The sequence below is a fragment of the Sycon ciliatum genome, chromosome 4 (genome assembly GCF_964019385.1).
Source record: "Sycon ciliatum chromosome 4, ocSycCili1.1, whole genome shotgun sequence".
Classification (NCBI taxonomy): Eukaryota; Metazoa; Porifera; class Calcarea; order Leucosolenida; family Sycettidae; genus Sycon; species Sycon ciliatum.
In genome coordinates, this window is record NC_088646.1 from 23,544,569 (window position 1) to 23,568,482 (window position 23,914).

The 23,914-nt window shown below is 46.3% G+C and overlaps 2 protein-coding genes across 2 annotated transcripts; one reads left to right on the forward strand and one right to left on the reverse strand.

The window, feature by feature from the left end:
• Positions 1 to 1,955: 1,955 nt before the first annotated feature.
• LOC135815131 (short-chain dehydrogenase/reductase family 16C member 6-like) lies at positions 1,956 to 5,996 on the reverse strand. The gene is made up of 4 exons (XM_065328374.1): positions 5,150 to 5,996; positions 3,989 to 4,233; positions 3,531 to 3,656; positions 1,956 to 2,905 (listed from the first exon to the last, which is right to left on the reverse strand). Exons 1-4 carry the CDS (start codon positions 5,657 to 5,659, stop codon positions 2,800 to 2,802), a joined length of 987 nt encoding a protein of 328 aa, XP_065184446.1. The 5' UTR covers positions 5,660 to 5,996; the 3' UTR covers positions 1,956 to 2,799.
• Positions 5,997 to 6,420: 424 nt separating this feature from the next.
• Positions 6,421 to 23,320, forward strand: LOC135815133 (heterogeneous nuclear ribonucleoprotein L-like). Its single transcript, XM_065328376.1, has 17 exons — positions 6,421 to 6,680; positions 6,774 to 6,822; positions 7,265 to 7,303; positions 8,973 to 9,040; positions 12,218 to 12,308; positions 12,851 to 12,936; positions 13,644 to 13,740; positions 13,943 to 14,033; positions 15,521 to 15,675; positions 16,043 to 16,168; positions 16,961 to 17,082; positions 18,857 to 18,955; positions 19,167 to 19,198; positions 19,609 to 19,682; positions 19,941 to 19,998; positions 20,985 to 21,083; positions 21,890 to 23,320. Exons 1-17 carry the CDS (start codon positions 6,421 to 6,423, stop codon positions 22,297 to 22,299), a joined length of 1,956 nt encoding a protein of 651 aa, XP_065184448.1. The 3' UTR covers positions 22,300 to 23,320.
• The last annotated feature ends 594 nt before the right edge of the window (positions 23,321 to 23,914 follow it).

Here is a 23,914-nt window from a genome sequence, read left to right on the forward strand (position 1 = left end):
CCTGCCTGCCAACACCCGGAATAGCTGTCTCCAAGGATTCCCTGCTTGCACCGTTGCAACATGGAATGCCCTGCCACCAGACCTGTTCCACCACCCACCCGCCCAGCCCCACATGCAAAGCTTTAAGAAAAAGGCGTACCGTCACCTTCTTGCTCAGGACTGGCTCTCTGCTACTGATGCACTTTGAATCGGTTCACCAACGCTTTCCCTGTTTTTATTAGTGTTCAGCTGCTTACCTTATAACCCTGCTGCCATCATCACCAATATTCTGATTCCCATGCACATGTCCCAGAACCTGCTATCCTTCGCAGTCCCCATCACCAAGAGCACTGTGCTCTTCTATCTCCCAGCTCTCTCTCTCTCTCTCTCTCTCTCTCTCTCTCTCTCTCTCTCTCTCTCTCTCTCTCTCTCTCTCTCTCTCTCTCTCTCTCTCTCTCTCTCTCTCTCTCTCTCTCTCTCTCTCTCTCTCTCTCTCTCTCTCTCTCTCTCTCTCTCTCTCTCTCTCTCTCTCTCTCTCTCTCTCTCTCTCTCTCTCTCTCTCTCTCTCTCTCTCTCTCTCTCTCTCTCTCTCTCTCTCTCTCTCTCTCTCTCTCTCTCTCTCTCTCTCTCTCTCTCTCTCTCCTTCTTCTCTTCTTCTCCCCCCCCCCCCCATCTCCCGATAATTATTAGCCTCCGTTTTCTTTCGACGCGTTTGCTGTGCAGTGAAGCCGAGACCCTAGGTCGGTGGAGCACATCAGACCCCGTCACCACGTCCACAATTCATGCCTGCGATGCTGCACCGCTGCTTTGCATGTCATGATTGGAAGCTGTGGCCTTAGTAAAAAACAAAAGGGGGGGGGGGGGCACCAACCTGCACCAACCTCCACCAGCAACGTACACGGGATAACATGGCTAACAGAACAAGCAATGATGGCAACATCGGTATATCGTGTTCTTATCAGAACGGTCTCATACCCACTGACAGCTGCATGCCTTGCATGAAGGAGCAGTCTGGTGTCAGCCGCTTCCTGGGTTAACAGCAACTCCTCCACAGCAGTAGACGCCATGCTTGCACCAGCCGACTTGACAATAATTATTATGCACTCTTGGCCCGCAGTGACAACCAGTTCCTTGCCTGGGGGCACCTTGTTCAGGTTGTCCGGGAGCTGCCACTTCACCACCAAAGAATGCCACAAGATCCTCTTTGTTGCTACCAACTGATAGGTACTTAGAGAGAACTGCTTTGGCGTGCTCTGTTTCCCTCTACATTTTCCTCTTCGCCATACATACATGTACATGTATATCCATTAGATCACCATTGGTCACAGATTGCTCTATTCATTTCTAACTATTTTCTAAAAGGCTTTATAGATGTCACATGTACACTGGTCACCAATATACATATTTGTACAGTTGTCGGTGTATGCATGCATATTTAATTACGTATGTACAGTAATGTATAGTTGCAGTAGATCCGATTTTATAATTCACCTTTGAGGCCCTGAGGTTTATTTGTTTTCAGTCAAACTTGGCCAACCAGTCATACGTATTGGATATGTTTATATCCAGCAGGAATATTGTCAAAATATTGCATAGTTCTCCTGTAAATTTGAATTAACTGATTTGTTGCCATGGCAACCATCATCAATTCTTTCCACCTTCATTGTATGACCTTCCCGATGGAAATTTTGATTGAATGGCATACCATCTTGCAGCATTTTGAAGATACTTGACACTCAAATCGCAAAAACTTGGTGCCCTCTCACTCGGAACGAAATCTATTAGACGTGACTTTTTCCTAACTTGGCCCCCGGACTATTGCGAGTCAGTTGCATTTAGTCATACTCTCATAGTCTGTTTTATCTGAACCTCGAGCCTACGGGCACCTCGGTCTACCGGCCGGACACTCTATGGGCGAGTTTTATCGGATAACATACTACAAGTACAGGTCTACTCTCCATATAACGTAAATCTCTGGGACCACGCAAAAATTATGTTATACCGAGAGGTATGTTATGTAGAAAACTGTGTGTAAAATACAAGATGTACCTCAAAATGAAGGGTATTACAAGACTGATTCAACCATGCAAACATGTACACACTGTACCACCATCGACATCAGATGCAATCAATGCCGCAGAATATACGCACAATAGGACAAACTGGCTCGCTACAGCTACAGCTTGGTTTTACCGCGCACGTGAATCTACGTTGCATTGAGAGTGCGTGCATCGGGGCCCGCGCCGTAGAGTGCGTTATGTCAAGGTTTACGTTATGCAGGATTACGTTGTGTAGAACAAAATATGTGTGGGAGCGACGCTGTTTCGGCGAGGGATTTGACTTTTTTTTACGTACTAGCAAGGTTTGCGTACAAGTGAGAGATATCTCGGGAGCAGACCTGTACTCCTTTGCCAATTTCGTGGAAATAGTTCCACCAGAAAATGACGCAGAGTCTATTGCAGATCCAGGAGTTGAACACCCCTGGTTAAGTACTCATGGTACATACTCGAAGTACCTGTAGTATGAATTATTAAAAGTAGGAGAGCTATAAGAAACTGGATGGATATAATGATTATTATGACAGATTTTTAAGATTTTGACGCCAGCGTACACAGATCATGAGTGGAGGATTGGGATACGAGTGGGAAATACTCAAGTAATAGCATGCAAGAAGAGCCTCAGTATAGTATGGTCAGGTATAGAATAAAAATATTTTCAAAAATAAAATAAAAATATGAACAAGCACATTGGAGCGAGGGGAATACGAGTAACAAGGATAACCCGAGGGGAATATTGTCGAATGTCTCACAGTGGTACATCTCAATCATATTTCCTACCAGCAGCAGCAGCAGTCTCTATAGACTCCATTGCCGTTGTGATGCCCAAGAAGTCAGCCGCCTTGAGCATAACAGTGTAAGGCAGAATGCTGAAGTGTGCAGAAAAGTAAAAACACAGAACAACGGAAGCATTCAAGCACAACACAAATTCAGTACAGGTGGCATAGACTCTTCTCACATCCTTGGCAAGAGCCAAGAGAACATGTCCTACCGGGTAATAGTTCACAGGAGTGGTAACGTTCCAGACTGAGCCACACTTCATACTAGATAAGCCATAATTATCAAAGATCTCTTGAATATTATTCTCTTCTCCTTGTGAACCAGCCCTGTTGTCCACGCTTGGAAGAGAAGGGCAATGCAGGTGAGTATGTCACCATGGTACATTGTATTTGTGTGGCTTGGTACAACTTTTACAAATCTACAAGCAACTCTTGAACCTTCGTATAACTTTGCTGCAGAAAAGGTCAAAGTCATATGCCACATGGCTTGTCGCATTTGGGAAGTCGAGCCAAGCTCAACTTCTGCCTAGTTGCGTGGGCTACGAGCTAGATTCGACTCGGGGATTTCCCGGTTTCACAGCCATTGCATCGCAAAAATGCTTCTGTGAACCCTACTGTACTGGTGTCGGTGAAAGTAGCAGGCAAAATCACCATAAAATTGGGTCTAATGATCTCCCACCGTCATTTTTGTTCTGGCTATAACCCTGCCACTTACGTCTTGGCAAAACTCAACAGGTACATTGTCCGCGGCATGACAAGGAGATGGCGTTCGGAGAAGAGACAGTTCACGATTCTCCGGCCAACGTACCGCACATCCAGCACAGGGAAAAGCCACGGGAACCTGAAGCAGTGAGCAAGCGTAGCACCACAGTCGCACACACACACGCACACACACACATGTACACACACGCGCACGCACGCACACACACACACACAAATGCTCTAATGAAAACACACTCGTCCAAGAGTGGTTCAACAGTACAACAGGCAGGCGGGCATTCGCAGAATCAAGCACGACAGGGCCACTGCCCAGTTCTGGATAGAAGTCACTAAACATTACCAATCGTATGTGCACCTTACTGGTCTAGGGCGCATGTCAGGGCTAGATTGTCACCAAACAACCACCAGAACATTTCCACAATGCCAACCTATCGAACTTGTACAGGAACTAACCGTAGTTCGACTCCCTGGAACATTTTCGTACTGATGTGATAGGGGCATATGCATGTGACCTTCACATGATGTTGGCCTTGCCGGTGCAAGTCCATTGCTAGACTCTCGCAAAGCCCGACCACGCCAAATTTGCTGGCACAATAGGATGAGAGTCCACTGGCTCCAAACAGGCCGGCAACGGACCCAATGCAGACAATGTGAGCACGGGGCTGCCTCTTCAGAGTGGGCAGGAGAGCTTGCGTAAACTGGGCATGGAGACGGCAGACAATAAAACAAACCTTGCATACCGTATTATCTCTAATATAAGCACAGTCTCCAATAATAGCACGTCTCCAATAATAGAACACCATGGGGCGGCATTCAAAAAATAATGTGCTCAGTCTCCATTATAAGCACACTGTGTAAATTCATTATCTGTACCGGCGAAAAAAACCCTGAAATGTGTGTGTCATACATGAATTTGGCATGGCAACATGCCTCTGAAATGAGGTTGAAATAATAATAGAACAGTCTCCAATAAAGGAACCTCTCCATTAATAGCACGGGGCGGAGGTACATTGAAAAAATAAAGGACCGTGCTTATATTAGAGATAATACGGTATATATAAGCACACACTGCTCGACTATCGTGCTCATATTTCTACTTGTGCTATCTCCCAACTGAGATTGTACTATGTCCAGCATAGGAAAGGACGGCATCCACTGCTAGGCTTTAGGGCTGGCAGCAGTCGCACATGAGTGTAAGTGGTGTGTATGTGAAATTCAACATGTGCTCTGACTTTCTGAAGATGGGTCTGGCACGCAAAATCGGATAGTACTTTACTATTTTTTAGGATAAGCAGTAGGTAGTGGTGTATGATTGTGTGAGAAATGAAGTGGCTACAGTGGAGTCTATACATTCTGAGGAATGTGCTCTGGCTCTCCAAAAGAGAGAACTAATGATACAGTGTACATGTACTAGGACTATGCAGCACTCAGCGTTGTAATTTCACATCAAACATCCAGTTTCATTGATTGACCTCTATCTATTTTAGGGCTGTCGCTTTATTGGCCAAATCTTCTCTTTTCGAAGTCAACTCAGTATTCCGCTGGTTCAGTTCAATGCGAACATGCAGTACACGAATTTTAAACCATTTTCTACAATTGCATGACAATACATACCCAGAAGTGAGACAGGAGATTTGTGGATATGGTGTCATGTACATCAGACGACAATAGCCTGTCAAGATGATCAGGATGAACAACACCAGCATTGTTCACCAGTACTGTCACCTTCCCATGTAAATCTGTCTTTATCTGCTCCACCGTTTGCCGAATGCAGTCTTCCTGGCTGCAATCACAGCCATAAGTGTACACATCCGATTCTGCTACACCGTTGGCTTTCAGCAACTCCATAGTACGAGCCAAGTCGTTTTTCACTTTTCCCAATAGCACAAGACGACATCCTTTGGCAGCCAACTGAAGAGCCACTTCTTGACCCAGTCCAGTACCAGCCCCGGTTATCACAACTACGTCTCCATTCAGGTTTGTAGATGTAGATAATCGTAATGTCCCCACAAACCAGTTGAAAAACCAGTAAAGTAAAGACATGGTCAGGCACCACAGTACACTAAGTGTTCCACACGCAAACTGGACTGCCTCCGACAAATATCCTGTTATTGCGGATGGCATATTGGCAAACAGATTCTCCAGTACCACACCAGTGATTTTAGGTGATTTAACAAACAGGATCACTCATGAAGAACTAGCTAGCTGTCCATGCCTTTCGTTTTCTCCTCCACAAAATGAACAAAGATTATTATTATTATTTTGCAGCTCAGGCATATCGCATGCACAAGCTCAAGCGCTAGGCATTGGTCATGCCAACACAAGCCCCAAATCTGGGACTGACTGTGACTGTGAACAGCTACAAAAAAGTACTGGTGCCAGTGGTGGATCTACTTGAGAAGTAACGACGTTCGAACAAGTTACATTCAAAAGTAACAATTGTTACTTGAGTTGGCCACACACAGACAGTAAAATGTTGGGAATCTCCCATATCATACCATAATAATAATTATACGCAAGGATGGCACATGTTGCTTGTTGCCTTGTACCCGCCCCACGGCCCTGGTCCCACGCGCCGGGGTACTGGGCCCTGGCCTGGTCTGGATGTACATGTCAGGGAGTAGTATTTACTACTCCCTGGTACATGTACATGCATGTACATGCGTGCGGTAAATCAACCCCCCAGCTCCAGTGCTCCACCCCCCGTCCCCGCGGCCCCGGCCCGCCCCCCGACCGTGCATGAAAAATCATGAGCACGTGGTCAGCAGATCGATCTGTGCACGTGATCGGGCCTGAACTCGGCTAGGCTGGTTGCAATTTTTTCAATGAAAAGAAGAAAAGATTTCCCCGCGAGGTGTGAAAATGTGTTTGTGTATGGATGCTGCATGCGCAAGCTAACCAGATCAGAAGCAGCAGCAGAAGAAAATGTTTTCGTCGTGGATGCTAGCTTCCTTGCAGTGTACATTATGACGACCAGGCCTCAAACTTGGGCCTCCGGCGAGGAATCGTCGGCAGAGCTGAAAAGGAGGAAGCCTGGCGAAGGGCACAGTGCTCCGCCGTCGCAAGTAGTTCATGTACGAAATGTTTCGGACGGTACAAGGGAGCACGACTTGATAGGTGTGGTGAAGTCTTTCGGGAAAGTGACGTGAGTCCTAGCTCCTTGTGTGTAGACGTCGTATTGCCTCGGGGGGTAAGTGTACCCCACGCTCGTGTTGTCTCTGGCTTCCTTGTGGTGCAGGTATGTCACATTGATGGCCAGACACCGACAAGCTTTGATTGAGTTTGAGGTAAGTATGAGGAAATGTGTCAGTCGTTTGACACGTGAGCTGTATTTTCTGGACGTGTGGCAAATTGTTGTTTTGTACTTCCCTGGAATGGAGCTTTCTTGGACAACTTCTCGAAGCAATGCTAGAGACCAATAATTACCTGTCCAACTACGCGTGTTATTTTTCGTGCTGTTGTCCGTGTCCTCCACTGGAATAGTACTTGCATTTATTTTTCTCACAACGCAGTGTCTCAAAAGTCACTGAAGAACACCATGCATTGTGTTCTCATCTAGAATGACTCCTTGGAAGGTCGAATCGGGCTGGGGTTTTTTGACGAGCGCCGTAATGCTTGCTCATTGACATAATCATTAGTATTGAAATGTTTCCGGCCTCTCTGCCCTTTTTTGGTTCATGTGTCCTATGCCATATTTGTCCCTGTTTGTGGCACCTTTCCTTCTCATAGGATATTGAGGCGGCTACCAACCTTGTACAGTTTAACAAAGTAAGTCGTATTATTTATCTTCGTCAATTTGTTTCTTTCTCGACACACATGGCCTTCACATGTATTCTTGGTTTGTTGTTGTTGTAATGTTGGTCAAATAAATCACATTTTTGCATGATATTTTGTGGCGAATTTTAATGTGAATTCGATATTCGTCTTTCAATTATTCATCAGTTTGATGGAATGAAAAGGGGAAAAAGCCTAAAGAAAGAATAGTCTGTCACCACCAGGAATCCAACCGGGCACATTTGCGATGGGCCAGGGATGCTCTTAGCCACCGAGCTATGGTGTATTCGTCATTCAGGCAGAGGCCGTTCAACATTTTCTTGTGACTTCGAAACTCCTGCTTCCTGTGAAACTACACGGACTGGTGGGATGTAGTCCTCACTGTACCCCCACATGTCACGCACAAACTAGTGTGCGGGGAGCACCAATGAATGAAATGGAAAGGCCTTATCTTTCAATTGGTAATTTATTTAAGTTGACTTGTATAATTATTAGTATGTCCCGGGTCATAATTTGGACATATCACCCGGCTGTAAGGCGAGTAACTGGCACTACGGAAGTCCTCCTGCAAAATGAAATCGTCCTTGTGCCAAACTATTTTTCGGTATCGAGGGGCACAAAATAGTTGGATGTGACATGTTAAGCAATGGCACGCATCGGATTCTGCAGTCACATTGTTATTTCATGGTGTGCAAATTTAAACTTGGAAGGGCGAGCCCATTGTATTCATGAATGTAATCAGATCAAATGCAGTCGGATAGTGCGACCTCAAGACCAAAACCGACCCTATCACACTACCTGACTGTGTATGATCTGGGTACATTGGTAGATCGTTAGCCGGCACTCGTAACTGACAATTGGCTGGCTCTCGACTGCCATCTGGAGCATGCCGAACCGTCCGCTGAGCAAGCCTACAAGAAAGCACCACCCCAAGTGAAGAATCTCGTACCGTATCGTATAGGTGTGAGTTAGACGTAGCAATTCATAGCGAGAATAGTGGAATTGTGTATTGCTCCCTACTTTTTAGCTCTTGCTTTTCCTACCGACTTGGCTTGACACTTGACTGACTCGCGGCTGCCATCCAGATTGCACAAGAAGTCCTTTGAACTTTCCACTCTACCAACATGCAAGAAAGCACCACTCCCTGCTCAATACACAGTGTTTCAGGGAATCCACTCTGCATCAGTTGAGGTTGAGTAGGCTAATGGAATTTGTAGCTATGTTGTGAAAATGCCTATGAAAGTCAGGCTTAATAAAATGTTTGCTTAGCAAATCAATGCTGCGTTCGATTACACGGCCTGGGCCCAGATTTTACAACCTCAAATGAGCAGATTACGTCCATGTAAACTAGCAACTGGAATTGTTGTGAACTCTGCACTCACGATCCTCTCAATGAAACTCACGTAAACAATTATTTGTAGAAATCAGTAGTCTAGCTACAGCAGACACACGTGGGGTCCAGAAAGCGTAAACCACGTGTGGATTCTGGATTTTTGAATTTTAAATTCCGCCTTCACTTCGGAATGGGTGGAATTGGATTCCGTGAATTCTAACGACGCAAGTTGTGTAATAGAACGGTTTATGCGCAGTAAAGAGTGGAAGGAATTGTGTGTAGTAGAATGCGTCCTATACGGTGACTTCTGTTCCTGCTATTTGCCTTTAGAATCATGACATCCAGCTTCTGGGAAGACCAGCATTCTTTAACTTCTCACTCAGCCAAAACATCAAAAGGTATCGTAATGTGCGTGGACTTGTGTAGGTTCCGGATTTCTGTTAAGGCTCGGGGGTGTTGGAAATGAATTATCAGCAGGCACATTAACTCCAGCCAGTTGTATGCGCGGTGCGATCTGTCACAAGCAGCTCGCTGGTTCGTAAAATCGCAGCTCAGAAAAACCACTTGGAAGTTCTTGTGAAAGCATATGTGTGTAAAATCCGAAGGAATTCTAAGCCCAGCATTTCAGGAAAGCAAAAACTTACCAAAGTTATTCTCGGTTTGAGGACAGCTAAAAAAAATGAATGCACACTTTGATTGTGCACTTGTATATTAAAGCTCGAGCTTTGTAGTACGCCAATTCTCCACCGAGAAGTGAACGCGGTAACATCTTCCTGAAGACGTAGAGCCCTCATTTGTCATGGTACGACAGTATTATTTGAGCATGCGCAACATTATTCATCTACCGGTATTTTTATTGCATCAATCCACGTAGCTCTTGGATCGATTTTTTGAATGGTTGGCAGTGAGAGGGTTACCAATAAAGTTAGTTTGGAGCTCAGTCTTTTGCTGCTCTGTTCGCCCATCCTGCACCCTGTCAGAAGTTTATTTTTTGCTGACCACGCCCCTCGAGGCCTCATGCGCATATATAATATTATTATATGCACTCTGCATGCCACCACTCCTGGCTAGTGTGTTATGACCTCTTGACCCCATGCCCCAGCCTGCACTTTGCTGGAGTTCACCCGCCAAAATAGAATTGAGGTCACCATTGTACTATAGGTCAATAGATGCCCTATGACCTCTGCACCTTTAGGGTGCGTTTGGTTGGTACCATCCAAAACGGGATTGCACATTGCCAAATATGGAGTGCATGAGTGATGTACGTGGTACAAATCGCGTAACGGCGTAGTTTGTGCCACCAACACCCTATAGGCCTACACAGCTAGCCCCATATGGCGATAGTGTTGATGCGTGTTGAACAATGCACTCCTGATCCCAGTGTACTCGTATGTATTACTTATACATTCCATATTTGGCAATGCACAATGTGCGTCACATGTCTTGGAGCAGCCTAGCCTTATAAGCTATTCATACTACAGTCGACCTACCCTTATAACGATATTTGCGTCAGACCAAGAAATATCGTTATGAGGGTAATATTGTTATAAGGGTACTGGTTCATTTCATACATGTACGTACGTCATAATGAATGATTTTTGTTCATTTTTTACACTCTTCAGAGCATCAAAACTTACGTACATGTATGTTCTATGCACATTATGTACACAGCAAGGTATTACTGGGGCCCCCATTGAATTGTATCATGTCCCAGTGATTTATCAAGTGAAGCTTGCCCTACCTGGATAGTGGACTCTACATATTCCCTGCTAGATATTGTTATAAAATGGAAAAATGCCGAGTGGTCAGCCCATTTTATATCGTTATAGGGGTAATATCGTTATAGCAATATTGTTATAAGGGTAAGGCACAGTATACAAAAGTCAATGGAGTGATTTGGTTTGACAGGAAAATATCGTTATAAGGGTAATGTATCATTATAGAGGTTATCGTTATAAGGGTAGGTCGACTGTACTGTAGAAGTACAAATTTTCGTTTGGAATTATCTCTCGCTATATTCGTTAGCGAGCACGAAATAACTAACGTTTGTACCAAACTAAAAACAATTCTGAACGTTGGGGGTGACAGACCTCGACCAAAAACGAAATTTAGTATGTAACAGGCCTGCTGGTGGAGTGAAATAACGAAAGATTTCGTGAACGAAAATTTGTTCTTATACAGTACTTCGAAGTACGTTACAATACGCGTCACGTTTTGGAATACGACGTACTGGCAGACGTTGTTTTCATGCAAGTGCATTCACACAGGCACGTACATGCTTTTCGTAGAGCTGTGCGTACAGCTTCTTTTGGACACAAACGGCCAGGAACGACAGAACGAACCTCGGCACAGGGGTCTGGATACGTCGTCTACGTTTTCGTATCAGGGGTACGATTTCCCTGCCACGTTCGATGTTGTCATGGCTATCCAGACGAAAACGTCACGTACGCCTCGTTTTGGGTGTAGTGTGAATGGCCCACTATAGGCCATTCACACTACGGTACAGAAGCCACGTTTTCATGGTTTCTCGGTAGTCGGCCATGGAAACCATGGATTGGCGGTTGCGAAAAGCAAAAGTTGCGAAAAATTATGGCGTCTTTGGGAAAGGACTACTGGCGGGAACTGTGCAAAAATGATTGTTTTCGTACGCTGCTGGCATGCACTTTTTGTACCAAACCGACTTGTGCACATTTTGACAAATGTTACCAAAGTTCTAAGTACTTGCAGAGTAAGAGCCCGGTCACACATGCACTAGGGTTCCGCTTCAGCGGAGAGGTTCTGCGGCAGCGAGACTGTTGTCCCTCCAGCGGAACCACGTGTGTATGGTTGCACATGACAGACAGGGCAAGCTCGTCTTTGGCGGAAAAATGAAGAGTGAAGTGGACTGTGGTGCATACGGTACGGAAAATAGACGAGGTCTGCCACACATATTTGTTTCATGGACATCATACACATGCAAATTTCTCATAGCAAGTCCATATTCAGCATACCGTGGTATATTCCGCTGAAGTGAAACCTCAGAAGCGAGAGTTGCGCTCCCAAAATTTTGGAAGCAGCAGATTTGAGTTTCCGCTGGAGCGGTAGTTCCGCTTTTCGCAGTTGCCATCTTATTTTCCGCTCCTGCGGTTGCTTCAGCGGAACCGCTACTTGAGTACATGTGTGACCGGGCCCTTACCGAAGTTGGCTCTCCGTTCCCCCCAATTATGCTCTGTTCCTGGAGTCTTGTGTGATTGGCGTGATGTTGCTTCGAAAGTGTGTGGATGTGGTCAGTTCTGAGAAAATCGGTGTTCATGCTAGGTTTCAGTGCGAACAAGTAAAACTGCTCCCATTGCTCTGGCCTTGAGGCCGGAGCAAGTAAAACATGTTCTATGTTCTGGCTGATCAAGTTTGAGTGCAGTCCCAAGCAAACACACTGTTCTGACAGATCTTGTTCTCGGTTGTTGCAACCAAGCACTCCTGTCCCAATTTTATATACTGGTGGTGGTGAGAAGGAGAGAAGAAAGTATCACAGAAAGCATCATCCATGCATACAAGTACTAGAATGTGTTGTGACGCGATTCTCTGTTTTGCTTTAGGGCTGGCCAAGCGGGTGGACCACATCAAGAATATGCTCCCAATAAGATCCTGCTGTTCACCATCCTCAATCCAATGTACCCTATCACTGCTGTGAGTAGCCGTCAGCACTTTACTTGCTCTTCTCATACACTAGTTTGTAACTTGACCTTGGTGCATGTAATACATTGAAGGATGTCTACTAAGTTATGTCCAAACTTCATACGAAAACCCATCAGCTGGAGAGAATGAAAAGGGGAAAAGTCTGAAAAACAAAGACTGTCACCACCAGGACTCGAACCAGGGACTTTTGCTATAGGCCAGCAATGCTCTAACCACTTGGCCATGTTGTAGTCGTCAGCCGAACAGAGACCTTTCAGCATTCAGTCACGACCTCTGCTGGACACTCATGATCCCAACATGTTGCTGCCTTCCCATTGTCCGATTCATCTCGGTTTCTCACAACCCAGGCCCTCTCATTGGACCTCTCTTTCAAGGGAGGCAAAGATAAACAGGGTGTGATTTGGACTGGGCTTCCCGTTTTACGGCTGTGTGAATGTGTCTTGTTGGATGCTCCGTCTTCTTATGATGAAATAGACCATTTGCTTGTTTTTGAAGACTTACTGGTCGCTGTTTTTGTGTTTTTTTTGCTGCAGAGTGTATTGCATAGTATAGCCCAGCGACATGGTGAAGTACAGCGTATTGCCATATTCCACAAGAACGGCGTCCAGGCACTTGTTGAATATCCTCCCATTCAGCTATTCTGCTTTCATTACAACTGCCTGTATACCCACGCTCTCACATAGGCGCACACGCGCGCGCGCGCGCACACACACACACACATGCACACACACGGACACGGACATGTGTGCAGTCTCGTTTGGCAAGGAGGGAGTGGAAGATTTTTATCCGGGTAGGTTTGGTGTCGCAGAGTACAGTAAGATCGGGCGCCGAAGAACACCTCGCCGAAGAACACCCAGGCTGGAAAACCGGCAAAATTTAAGAACAGTCCAGGCTAGAATTATCAGATTTAAGAACACTTTTAAAATTTGGAATTTCCACATGAGTGCAGTATTTAACTGATCATACATTGTACATGTATGGGAGGTGAGTACATGTCATGTACACGTGTAAACAGTAACTGCTACATGTACAGTCATTCCCATTTACGACACCCACTAGTTTAGAAGTACTACATTGCACTACATGTACATGTACATGTACATGACAAACGTCATGATGTCACTCGACTCGCCGCGCGCGCGTGTGAATAAGAACGGTCTGGCTAGAATCAAAAATTTAAGAACTTTCCTAGGCTGCGCTCGAGCCCCTGCGTTCTTCGGCGCCCGATCTTACTGTATATCGAGCTATCGAGGGACATTATCCATTTGGAATGGCACATTTTCTTGTCTACTTTATGCTGAAGATCTTCCTTAATAACATGTGCACGCTAGCCACCGTAGAACAAGCTGTGCTGGCAAAGGAAACCCTGGACAATGCGGATATTTACGCAGGCTGCTGTACTCTCAAGATCGAGTTTTCCAAGGTTAGCGGCGTAACCCCCATTGACTACTGTTAGTATTTGAACTACAGCTCTGGTGTCCCTGGATTATGATGTGTGGATTCAATATGGTTTACTGTGTCTTGCTAAATCTGTGTATTAACAGCCCTGTGGCTTCCTTCATGTCTCTTCCAGCACTCTTTCATTCTGCTCTTGATTTCATTCTCCCGTGGTGTGTGCTCCACAGGCAGATCGAGTCAACGTTTCCGTCAATAACGAGGAGTCTTGGGACTACACTGGTAGTGGGCGTCGCGTTCCGCTGCATCCAACTCCACGTGGTAGGCTGCTGATTATTGTGTGTTCCAGGGCATTTAAAAAAGTTATTGAGTAGACGTGTATTATTACTGGTCGCTCATACCCCCCCCATGCAACATAGGGGTCCACGAATGCAAACCAGCGTATGTTCCCTCAGCAATACGAGCAAGCAAAGAGAAATGAGGACACAGGCAACGAAAATGAAGCGCAAGAAAGATGAGGACATAGGCCAGGCAACGTATATGCACACTCTCTCAATTTAGGTCACTGGTTTCTAGCGGTCACTCTGGTTAGCAGTGTGAACATTGTGCGTGTAGCCTGGTGCTATTGAGCTCTACACCAATAAGAGAGTTATTAGAGTTATCGAGAGAAGTGTTCGGGCTTCTTGCACCCATTCCTAAAGACACCGCAAATCCAAACCAGCTTTGTTATATTACAAGTTACAACGTTTCAGTACTTGGCCGTCATCATGCACAAACAATAATGCTATCAAGCTAACAAGAAGCATCTTATATGCAGAGTGTGTTGCACCAACAATCTTCATAGACATGGTTGGAGAAAGCTGCCAACAGCCTGAGCTCGACTAAGGACACATCTCCTTTTTTACTTGCATTATCACCCACGTCTTTACTGATGCCGTTTCTTCACAGCACAGTGATTTCCAGTTGGCTGGTGCTGTTGGCGCCTTAGCTACCACTCTTTGTGCATTCACTTTGTTTGGCGCTGAGCATTTGGTGTGAGAATTCACAGATCATTGGCCGAACACACTGCGTATATAAGCTGCTCGGTTCAGGTTACCGGTAAAAAGTGACTGAGTAGGAAATTGTCCAAGGTGATTTGATCACGTGACCTTACTGGCACTATGCTGGCAGAAACGTTTTACTGCCACGGCTGCTGCGGCGGAAACAGCATTCAGGCAGTAAAAAGGTGCTCAGGCTGGGAGTAGGGGGAAATCCCTTCTTAGTGCCGCGGTGAGAGCTGCACAAGTAACATTAGTTTATCGGTAGTGCGAATGCCCTTCATGGTTTATCGCCATTCACGTTTTGACAGGGTTGTCGGTAGTCTGAATGCGCCCATATTACCGTCATTGTTTCTACCTGGTGATGGCCAAATTCTGAAGCCACTGTAACATAGCTAAGCTGGTTTGGACCTGCAGTGTCTTTTGGAATGTGTATGCCCATCTGATCCGTACTCTACTGGGACTGATCGGTCAATCTACTAATAACTTATATTTCTCAACGTTTGTGCGACTTGGAACGTTTTTCGGAGAGCACTTTGAAAGTATGTGTTTGTGTTTAGGTTAGTGCGTGGGGTTACATAGCTGTTTTGCCAAGCGTGGCGTGGCTAGAGTAGTGTCTCGAACGGTTTCTGACTGCTTGTGTGCTTTCTTGTACATGCTGATCAGAGCTTAGCCTTGGACACCTGTGGTGAGCTTTTTATGGTGGCCTGAGGAACTCCATGAGTTGGCTGTAATCTGACATCTTCGTTGTACCGTGCTCTGATGTTTCAGGAAGTGGTGTATTTCATCCAAACTCGCATGGCCCCATTCAGTCCTACAGCTACGATGGTTACGGCAGTCACATTCAGCCTCCGGCAGGTGCTCAGCAGCACTACACCACGTATGGCGGTGCCGACTTTCCCCACCCTGCTGGTGATAACTATCGGGTAAGGCGCCACTGCTGCTGCTGCAGAAATGTGCTTTCGGTCAAGAATGATTTTCATCAAGATTTAAGAAAGTTAGAGCTCGGATGTTGAGTCAAAGAAATATTCAAGTTATGTTGCAGAAGAAAATCATGTCGGCATAACATCCTCTGGTTTCAGACAAGCATTGTTTTCACTCAGTGGCGTGTTGCTGCTGTCCCTGGCCCAAGTGCCATCCAGCTGTTTGAATATGTCAGCACTTCATTCCTGTACGTGTGTTCTCGACAAACAAGTGCTGTGTACCTGCAGTCTGCGCATGTAGCACTGTGCTTTTTCCTGATTCACTGTTTGATATGGATGTGTTGTTGTCGTCGTCGTTGTTGTTGTGCAGCATGGCATGACTGGTGCCTATTGCCACGAATCCGGCGCTGTTCTGATGGTCTACAATCTGGACCCGGACAGGATGAACTGCGATAAGATCTTCAACATCTTTTGTGCTTATGGAAATATTTTGCGGGTGAGTGATAATTTGTGGAAGAAATGATATGCGTTTATGGGTGTCCGAGGGCAGTTTGTACACTACATTCGTTGATATTGTATCTCAAGCAAGCATGTAGCACACTTGTTTATGTAAGTCCATTTTGCGTTCGAGCCTTGTTGAGCTGAGCTTTGTACAGCTTGGTGTGCTTCATCCTGGTTGCATAGTTCCATGTCAACCAGGATCTTGGTCTCTGATATTGAGTGTTTGTAGGGCCCACGCGCTGCTTCCATGAAAAGCGTTGCGGCTCCGGGATTGGATGCTGCCAGCGCTATTCTTTGCTCTTCCACGGTACTCTACCGCAGTTGAAAACGCTGTGAAAAGCAGCTTTGTGTAGAAGGGTTTGTTTTGTGCCCATTGAACCAAGTCGTGCAATTAATATTTCCACTCCTATTCATGGACACTAGAATGCTTGGGTCATTTGAGGTGAGTGTTCTTTAGCATAGACTAATGGACTATGTGACTTTACAGAGTGGTTTGAGCACAGCACTTTTTTTTGTGAAGACCTCAGTGCCTGCTCTAGGATTTCAAACCAACCGGGTACACGTGTACCTGGCACAGCTCTTGCAACCGGGTCAGTCCCGGGTACATTCAAGTGTGGCTACTCAGTCACAAGTGACCCGGTGTTCTTTGTCCAAACGGGTCCAAGTACCCCCCCCTCCCAACCGGGTCACCAACCCGGCTCTGGAGCAGACAACGGGCCTCTATCCACAGAGCCATTGCTTGGAAACCCGTTCTGACTCTGTGCCGCATTTGGTGTGTGCTGATTAGATTAAAATTTTAATAAAGAAGACGGGTGCGGCGATGGTTCAGATGGATCGTCGTGAAGGAGCTATGAACGCTATCAAGCTGTTGAATCAAGTAGAATTAATGGGTAGACCTCTTCAGATTAGGTGAGTTGTGGTGATGCATGTAGTTCATTACTCCGTGTATTCTCGGAATCTCTGTCTCCCGTGCTAGGCCCTGCTTTCCTGCACTGCTCTGTGTATACCTGTGTAGTTTCCTTGGGTATGATCTAAAGTGCACGAAAACAAGAGTGTGCAGCTTCTGACTTTCCTGTAGTCTGTCATGGCAAAATTGCTGGACTGTGTCATTATTGATACATTTGAGCGACGGGAAGTGACATTATGTGCACAACTTAGGCTGTGTTTACATGAGGCGTTTCAACCCGCCATGCACACAAAATGAATGGCGCGTTTACATGACGCATTTCGCTTGACCCGGGTTGAAATTTCGCCCCGGGTTGATTTCAACCCTCCCCCCAAGGGGAGGGTTGAAATCAACCCGGTCAAGAAAATCGTACAAACGTACTTCTGTGCGTATCTCGCGCCAGGTTTGAACAGTACTGCACATGCAAATTTCGCGCGAACGGATTCACGTGACCATGCAGGACTCTAGAAGTGGACTTTTGGTGGCATATCAGTATTTGACCCGGGTCAACTGTCTTCATGTAAACGCTCACCTATTTTGTCTATCGTACAGACTTTCAACCCGGGCTGAACTCGACCCGGGTTGAAATTTCTCATGTAAGCACAGCCTTAGCTGCAACTGTATAGCAAAACGCCCGTTTGAATCCTGCTTGTATTCATAGTATCACTAAAACAAAGTGATGAAATCCAGGAATTTCAATTTCTGTTGTGACATCATCCCATTATGGCTGCGCGCTTCGTTTATGTACTCTTGTCTCTTGGTATACTTTTTTCCTGAATGGCATCTATTGAGAAGTTGTACAGTTAGAGCCTATGAGATATTCATTAAGGGTTGGTTCACATATCGCCGGTACGCGCCGGGAGTCATCGGGAGTGGGCCTCTTGCAACCTCTCCCGGCGCATTGCGAACCAGTGCAGTCGTAACAAAATCATACGGTAAAATATCGCAAGGGACCGCCGGCAAAGTTGGACAGTGCCCAACTCTTGCGATCTGCCCTGGCGCCGATCCCGTACAAATTTGACCAAAAGTGGTTTGTGAACCGTTCGCGCCGGTACCGGGAGCCAGACTTTGTCAAAATTTCGAACCAACACTCATCCTAAATTTTCCTAAATTGAAGCTAAAGATGAGGTCCGTTTGCCATTCTTGTAGTCGTTTCAAGGTGGCAAATTAATTCAGCATACCAGCCCATCCTTCTCGGATGATCTGCATGACTGTTGACAGCTGTGCAACTTATGAGACAAATACAATTGAAATAAATGAAATAAAATACGAAGGATACATAGACAAGTTCGTGTGACTTCATCAACGTTTGCACGCATAATTTCGACACCACCGCTTACTAGACTGCAATAAAAGGTGTAGAAGTAGTTTCATGATCTCCAGTAAAATGTAGCACCGGGTGGCCATCACCGAAAGACCTTGAACTACTGAAGAAACAGAAAGAATTCAAGCTTCAATTGGCAAACCTGTCGTAGCATTTGGGCGCATTCTGTACTACTTTGTAGTAGATTTGGTACTCGAACCGTATGCGTAACGGATCGGGAGCTGGCTCACCGCCAATGTCTTGCGATGTCTTGCGGCGCCGATTTTGCTTATGTGAACCAACCCTTAGTTGGGGGCGTTGAGAGTGCCTATGAGAGTGCCAGGTTGACCTGGTTTGGGAATGAGCTGTGCCACTTCTTTCTTCCCTCCAGGATTGTTGACGAAGTCTTGTTTTTCTTGTCCTCCACTTTATAGCTTTTCTCATCATTCATCCATCGAGGATCGGGGATTAATCGCCCAGCTAACCGACGGAACACCAGCAGTAATTGATTATGCTAGTTCTCGTAACAACAGGTACGTCGCAGTTGTCTGGTTGTGCTTTGTTGTCTGCTGCTGTTGCTGCTGCTGCTTCTAGTATCACTGCCTTACTCTACTCTCCTCCCCCCTTCACACACGCACACACACACACACACATCATGTACCACACATGCACACGCACACACACACACACATCTCTCTTTTTTCTGAATTTACACTGTTGTTTCCCTTTGTGCTTCTTTCTTAGATTCATGAGTGCGAACCAAAGCAGGAAGAACTGTATCCTCCATTGCCACTACTCCTGTGGGTGTGGGTGCGCGTATGTGTGTCCCTGTCCTCGCCCACGTATTGTGGTGTGGCGAGCCCGTAAGTGGGATCATTTCCAAGTCCATCCAGAGTTGGGGGATGTCAGGGAGTGTTGCCCGTTGGGCGGTTCAATAGCATTGTGTCATCTTTCAAGATTCCTTTCGAATTTCTCTCGCCTATTCCAGTGAGCGAGTACAAACGTGTGTGTGACTGTTTTACCAGTATTAATAGTATGTCACTAGTCTTTTTTCATCCTCTACGAAACTAAGTCCTGTACATGTACTAGAATTCTGCATTGGCATGTCTCTAAGCATTGCTGTTTTTCATGGTAGGGTTTCATTATCGAAATGCCATACATTCTCCTTGACTGCTTTGGTCAACAGTAATGATTCCTCCAACTCAGGTCTTGCACTTCTTCAATGCACCGCCAGTCATCACTGAGGACGGCCTCAAAACGGTATGGTGCATGTTCATTTTATCAGTTGATATGAAAAAAATATCAATCTACTCGGGAATATTGACGCAGTCAATGGTTAACATGTGTGTGTGTGTACGCTCGTTAGGGGAGGCGTGCGGAGAAATCACAAAAATCCATGTACACGTATGTTGGTATTTGCGGACTGTCCCTTACGGAGGTAATTCTCAAATCAGGTGGAATGGTCTCTAGTTGACTATGGCTCATTATCTTTTGTTTTTCACTGTCTTTTTTCTGCAGATTTTTAAGACCTCACTTATTCGGCTTCCTCTTCTTATCACCGTCTTTGACAAGAAAAGTAGGTAGCGATGAGGTACTGTACGCTGTGTGAAGCTTGGGATGCATGCCTGCCCACAGTAATGTAGAAGGAAAATGGAACCTGACCAACTGACCCAGTTGTAGCTCAATAAAGTGACCAGAGACAACACATTAGTTCTGGGTGGCTCTATATCCATTAGCTATTTACAGTGCTGCCAAATTTTCCGACTTATTGAACACTATCCTAAAATCCATCCTTCATCTGGAAACCGATCCGGAAGCTGATTCGAAAAAGACCACTCTTGATTTGACAGACCCCCGAGGTTGTACAGTATGCCAGTGCAACACTGTTGTGTGGTATGTTTGAACACATCCATACTGGGGAGGTTTCGCTCAACATGATTATGTAGGAATATAACGTAGGACCTGCACGTAATTTTCAAGCGTGAAAATCCGCGCATTTGGGTTTCGCTCTACGTGATTTCTCCACAACCGCTAAGCATGCCGTGTTGCGCTGGAGACCTGTCGACTGCATGTGCCACGGACATAAGCCACGCTCTCCATTGTGTTATCCGCGTGTTGTGGACCTTGTGTTTCGTGCGGTTTAGATAAAGCCAGAAAACGCGAAAAATTATATATCGGAAATCCGTAGAGAGATTTACATATGAAAGTTGCCCTCGCTTCCCAGCGTGTACGACATGCGAATTTTCGCACATAATTACGTAGAGCGAAACCTCCCTGCTGCTTTACCACACAGCATGGCTAATGGAAAAAGGTCTACCCTCTGTGGGTGGGTGGGTGCATGTGGGGGTGTTTTAAACTGTTTTTGGCGGTCGATTCTTCAGTCTTGCGGGCTGTTGAATGGTGCGATCCCAGCACAAGTTACTATGCTTTCTGCTTTAGCAAGCTATCATTGCTTCCAGCGATGGGCGTCAAAAGGTGTGTGTGTGTGTGTGTGTGTGCAAAATGAACTTTCTACCTTTCTGATCTTACTGTCACTGCGCTTGCCATGCTGTTGTTGACCAGGTGAAAGTGCACGCACTAGTGGTCTCATGGAGTGGTCCAACGCCGTGGAAGCATTGGAGGCCATGGCTCTCGTCAATCACACTCCTCTGCGGGCTGCATGTAAGTGTTGTCACTGCGTGGGTAATGACTGTGTCTAAGAACAGGTTGCCCCCCCCCCCCCCCCCCCCCCTCCACCAAGCTCTTTGTAATGAGCTTGCTATCAACACATGTTGGTCATACGATGATGTGCTATCCCATGCCAGTCAACGAAACTGCCACAGCTCTCGTTACCTCTTTCTCTGAAATTGACTCGGCATTTTTCACCGAATGTCCACCAGGAAGAGTCCGGGTAAGAAATCCAGCTCTTTTAGATATCCTTGTAGCGACTGAAAGGTCTTTACGATCCTAAACTAGACCAGTGAAAAAGCAAGCAGACACTTTGCTTTAGACTCGGGGGGGGGGGCATGAGCCTGGAGCATTCTACAGGGTGCGTCCAGGACCACATGATCTACTGGGCTTGCATACAGAATCTCTGGACTGGCAGTCTGGCAGCAATGCTATTTTCAGATGTAATCTTTGGGTCGCTAAATCGAACTTTAATCTATTTCCCCACCAATCAGGCTCCTGAATTGTGAGCATTGATCGGTGCTACTGAAAGTGGGTTCAGGTCTAGCAGCTCCATACCTTGATCAGAACCATACCATTGTGCACACGGTCTATAGCAACTGTGTGCTGCCTGGTTCTTGTTTCACACGCGGTCTATAGCAATTGTGTGCTGCCTTGTTCTTGTTTCACACGCGGTCTATAGCAATTGTGTGCTGCCTGGTTCTTGTTTCACACGCGGTCTATAGCAACTGTGTGCTGCCTGGTTCTTGTTTCACACGCGGTCTATAGCAATTGTGTGCTGCCTGGTTCTTGTTTCACAGCTGGTCAGGTGTTCACTTTAAAGCTTGCTTTCTCGATGTCACCGCCCCGTATTCTTGCCAACGGGCGAGCCAACGGCAATGGCAGCGCGATGGGATCTGTACAGCAGTCTGCTGTCACCCATGGCCAGCAGCAGCAGCAGTCACAAGTGCCGCCGCCGCCAGTGTCACTGCAGGGAAGCAACGGGGGCGGCAGCAGCAGCGTTGCCGACCAGAACACTATCATCTCTATGTCGTCGGTCATGCCTTCGCCCAGCGGGCCGCCACTAGCAGAACAGCACTCCGCACAGCAGCAGCAGGCGTCGATCCACATGATGTCCGACCATGCTGTTAGACATCTATCCAACGCCATGACTACCGTCAATGGAGCCAATGGGAACGGCAACCACTCCAAAATGCAGTTTGCTGGCTAAGTAGACGGCAGCTTCACAGTACCACCTAGTCTGCTACGAGTCTCTGGCCCCATTAGCCTTCGCAGGCCCTGAAGCGCAATGAATTGGCTCCTTTGTCGGAGTGTGTGTGTGTAATTTGTTGCAGCTCTGGGCCCATTTTACCACTTAGTTGTGTTTATTTTACTTTCATAGTGCACTTAGACGTACAGGGGATTTATCAGCCTAGCGCCCCCTGCTGCACCTGTAGAGACACAACGAAGACCAAGACTTTATCTCTCTTGTTTTCGCTGGCGTTGTTTTCCTTTTTCTTTTCCTTTTTTACAAATCAGTTCCTGGGAGTTGCTTTTGGCATGGGAGCATGCCGCTCGCCCATATTCCTGACCCCGTATGTTTCCTATGCTCCTTTGTTCACCGGCGTGTGTGTGTGTGTGTGTGTGAGGGCGTTTGTGCGTGTGCGTGTGTGTGTGTGAGGGTAAATCCACATGCCCTTGCTTTGTTTTAACCCAATGTCCTTTCTGGTCTTTTATTTGTGCCTCTCTTCTCCTGTCTGGTTTTTAATCTTTTTTGATTTGTTTTATCTTCTAACTACAGCAGAACACCTCACTATTTTCCTACATTATCCATACTTAACCATAATGCACAACACTATTCCGCACATTATCCAATCATCTCGTTTTATCACCACTATTCTGTTTGAGTTTTTTACTGCGTGCACGCGAGTTCTATTCAGTTGACCGCCTCTATTTCTGGGTGCACGTAGCACGTATTCTTGCTGTGAAAGGCTTGATTTCCACTGATGCCCCATTTTACTCCTCAGAATTATGTTCGCGTACAATCATGCAGGAAAATGCACTATCCCACAACTAGCCAAAATTCACAACACTCATATTCCTAGCGGTTTTCATCATTTCTATTTACAATTGCCACAATGCATGACTGTCGTCACCCTGTAGCAGGGGCCTAGGGCTCGAAGCAAAGGAATCCTCTTTTTTTATACTTCCAGCGTGTTTTCTTCTTCAGCGAAGGCTACTGTTGACCAGCATATGCATTCCGCCCAGCGTTACTTTCTGGCCAACTTGTGTTGAGACCCACCGGTGGCTTGGCTTACTGCTCAGCTCAAACTTTCCACATTTTCTCACTCTCTTCTTCTGCTCTCTGTTCCAACTGACCTGCTGTTCAGGTTAACGTTTGTTCTCATTCAAGCCCCACTGCGGGGAAGAGCAGTTTAAAAAAAAACTACCTGTGCTATGCTGTGTGTGGTGACAATGTGCCGCACGTGTGGCTTCGGCATCAACTCCATTATCCTCTTCCAACTGGCGAGACCGCGGTAAGGCATGCGCACTTGATCAAACTTCTGCCAAAAAATGACGCAATAAAAAACACGCAACGGGCGAGTCCATCACAGCTCAAGGTTGCACTCTCTTGCCAGTCGAATCGTCTTGGTCCGAGGAAGCTGAGATGCTCCCTTCCTCCTTTATTCCCAATCGAACTCCCGCACTTCCACCGAAACTGGGTGACTGTGCCCTACTAGATGCGTCCGGCCCTTATTCCCAATCGAACACGGGTGAGTAAGCGGTCATGTGCTCGTGCGTACACCAGTCGCCTGGTCATCGTGCCTGCTGGCTACAACTTGCAC